Source organism: Notothenia coriiceps, unplaced genomic scaffold, assembly GCF_000735185.1.
Source record: "Notothenia coriiceps isolate Sejong01 unplaced genomic scaffold, NC01 NC01_scaffold00007693, whole genome shotgun sequence".
Taxonomy (NCBI): domain Eukaryota; kingdom Metazoa; phylum Chordata; class Actinopteri; order Perciformes; family Nototheniidae; genus Notothenia; species Notothenia coriiceps.
The window spans coordinates 499-3,401 of record NW_011340394.1 but is presented as its reverse complement, the minus strand read 5'-3'; the positions used below and the strand labels follow the sequence as shown (position 1 = coordinate 3,401).

Below are 2,903 nucleotides of genomic sequence, written 5' to 3'. Positions count from 1 at the left end.
CGTGACCCAAGTGAAGCAGAAGGCCCAGCGTGGTGCATCGTCTTCAGCATGCTGCACTTGCCAGAGGGCCCCCGGGGGAGGAGGACACCCCATGAGTCACTGCAGACAAGGGAATCCAAGGGTGAGGGTACAGGACGGAGCGTATAGTACCATAATTATATATCAAGGACAAGGCAAGTTTAAAGGGGGCCCTGTGATGCTTTTTGGGGTTTTCCCTTTCCTGTGTGTGTTTATAGGTGTGGGTGTCACTGTAAATGGTTCTGCAAAGGGGCTGATTTCTCTCCAGACAGAGTTCTCTCACACACTCCCCCCCCCCCCTTATTTACTCCCTCAACATAGTGACATGACTTTGTAACACTCACGCTCCTATTGGCTAGCGCTCCAACACATTGCACGTGATAGGCTAAGGGGTGGGACATCTCTAAGCGGTTGACCAATCACAACAGAGCCAGCCAGCTAAGCAATCAGAGCAGACTGGGCTCTGGTTTCAGACAGAGGGTGAAAAGAGGTGCTGCAGCACAGTCAGTATGAGAAAAATAAATAGCTTTTTAACATTAAAGCAGTTACAGTAGAGACACACAATACAAATATGAACCTGAAAATGAGCATACCAGGGCCCCTTTAATTAATATAGCACATTTCAACATTTTGGTCCTAAACAATCAGCGCCTTATAAGCCAGACACTGAACTCCTCCTCCTGTTTCTCCATCAGACCTGCAGCACGACTGGGCAGCTGGTCAGACTTCGAAGAGGAAGAGGGGTCGAAAGCCCAAAGTGATGATGGCCGTCAACACCAACAGAGCTCACCACAAGGACGACCGGACCTCCGACAAAAAACAGGAAGTCAGGGAAGAGAAGAGTGACAGCGAGAGCTCAGAGCACGGTGAGTTACAGTTCCGGTCAGCGTGAGAATTATGGGGGGGCTGGGGAGCTCTGATAACACTTTGACTCCCTCAAAAAGGCGAGGGGGTTGAAACATTAATATATACTTCTTAAATGTAATCGTGATTAAATAATATAGTATTTTTCAAGAGAATCTGTACCAAAAAATACTGTATATTTGTAGGCGTGCTCGGCAGCTTTACAATACTTAACAATTTATTTTAACACATATTTATCCAAATATTGTGCTTGCCGTGATTTGGATATTGCATCGTAGTCCATTTTGCGATTTTGTTAACATTTTGATTCATTGTGCAGCCCCGCTGCCTTCTTCACTTCCGACTTTCTGAATACGATTATGTCAAGTGCCTGCAGTTGAACGCTTACATAAGCTGTGTGTCGGATTGTCACACACTCATATGTAGTCCGGTGTGTCCTCCAGCCACAGTTTCACAGGTTATTACAAATGTGAGTCGAGCTGTGGCTGGTGGCTGAAAGAACATCAGCCAGACACACAGAATGCCTGTGTGTGTGTGTGTGTGTGTGTGTGTGTGTGTTCGTGAAGTATCTGAGAGTGAGTTGTCTGCCGTCATCGAGGGGGCCCTTCTCTCACTTCCCAGCTCGTCTGTCACACCGTTAAAACCGTTAACGACTTGCCACAGGCATGCAACACAGCTACCCCGGCCCTCAACGCCACGCCGTAACGTGAGCCTCGCTCTGGCCCGGCTCAGAATCTCACACCCTGGACTTCCCCTCTTCTTCACCTCCCCAACGTCAGGAAAATGACGGAGGTTTGACGTGAGGAGAAATAAATCTTCCTGACTTTAAAACAAAATGCCTCAGACGAGAAGACGCTCAAAACAAAACTAACAGAACTTAAAGAAAACGCTCAAATCTGAACGACCTCGTTGCCTCGATGGCTCAAGAAGCAGTGGTTGAATGTGTGTGTGTCCCAGTGTGTGTGTGTGTGTGTGTGTGTGTGTGGGACTGAGGCAAAGTGTTGACGAGAACGCCATGTAAGTGACAAGTGTGTCAGAGATGTGTCGACACCCGACACGACCCCCTGCAGTCAGCGACACACAGCTGCCAATAACAAACTGTGTGTATTTGTGTGTGTGCTGCATATGTGCATGTGTGTCAACATTTGCTCCCCGTCACTGCACTTAAGGAAAAAGCCACTCATTATTATGCAGCTCGGAGTTAATATGTGACAAAATATGGCACTTTAAAAGCCTCCGAGAGAAGTTTGTTTCATTCGGAACGAACGGCGACATTTCTCTGCTCACTTTTGTATTCACGGCCACGAGTGTTTAGCCACAGGCTTGAGAACTGAACTGTAGATGCTAGAGGAATATTGAAAGCTAGCTGTCAATACTCCTCATCAAGTGAGTCCCTGGCTTTAGCTAACAGTGTTTACATGTAGATCTCTTGAAGCTGACTGACTGATCATATTGATGTTGTGATTTCCACAGAGGAGGACGAGGAGGACGGCAGCTACGACAGCGAAGACGGAGCCGGTGACATCCAGATTAGTTCATCCTCTAAAGAAGCTCCTGCAAACCCTGCCGGGATTCTGCCTTTTTTATCGCAGTCCTCCAAGCTCCAAGCAAACCAGAGAGCCGGGAGTAAGAGACCAGGGCCCCCCGGTGAGACCTTTGTACTTTAAGTCTGTGTATCCGCTGCTGTCAACATGCTTTATACTTGAAGTGAAGGGAAACATTAAAGGTCCCATGTCATGGCCATTTCTACTGATCATAATTCCATTGTTGAGGTCTACTAGAATAGATTTACATTGTTCAATGTTCCAAAATGACATTGGTTTCTCATACAGCATCTCTGTATAGCAGGGGTAGCCAACACGGTGCCCGCGGGCACTTAGTCGCCCGCAGGGGCAACGTGAGTCTAACAGTGTTTACATGTAGATCTCTTGTTCTAAAAATAGCTCGCCAAGCAAATCCAAAATGTATACAATACACAAAACAAAAAAGGAAATGTAATTAAAAGAACCTACCCTATGCAT

General features: G+C 46.9%; 1 protein-coding gene across 1 annotated transcript in view; it reads left to right on the top strand.

The window, feature by feature from the left end:
* The window catches only part of LOC104944219 (uncharacterized), a gene marked incomplete at its 3' end in the record, with an annotated part of 6,790 nt that extends 4,250 nt beyond the window's left edge, over positions 1-2,540 (top strand). The window contains exons 3-4 of the mRNA XM_010769726.1: positions 714-884; positions 2,356-2,540. Coding sequence (XP_010768028.1) covers positions 714-884; positions 2,356-2,540 — 356 coding nt within the window. The remainder of the gene's footprint in view (positions 1-713; positions 885-2,355) is intronic.
* Positions 2,541-2,903: the final 363 nt, after the last annotated feature.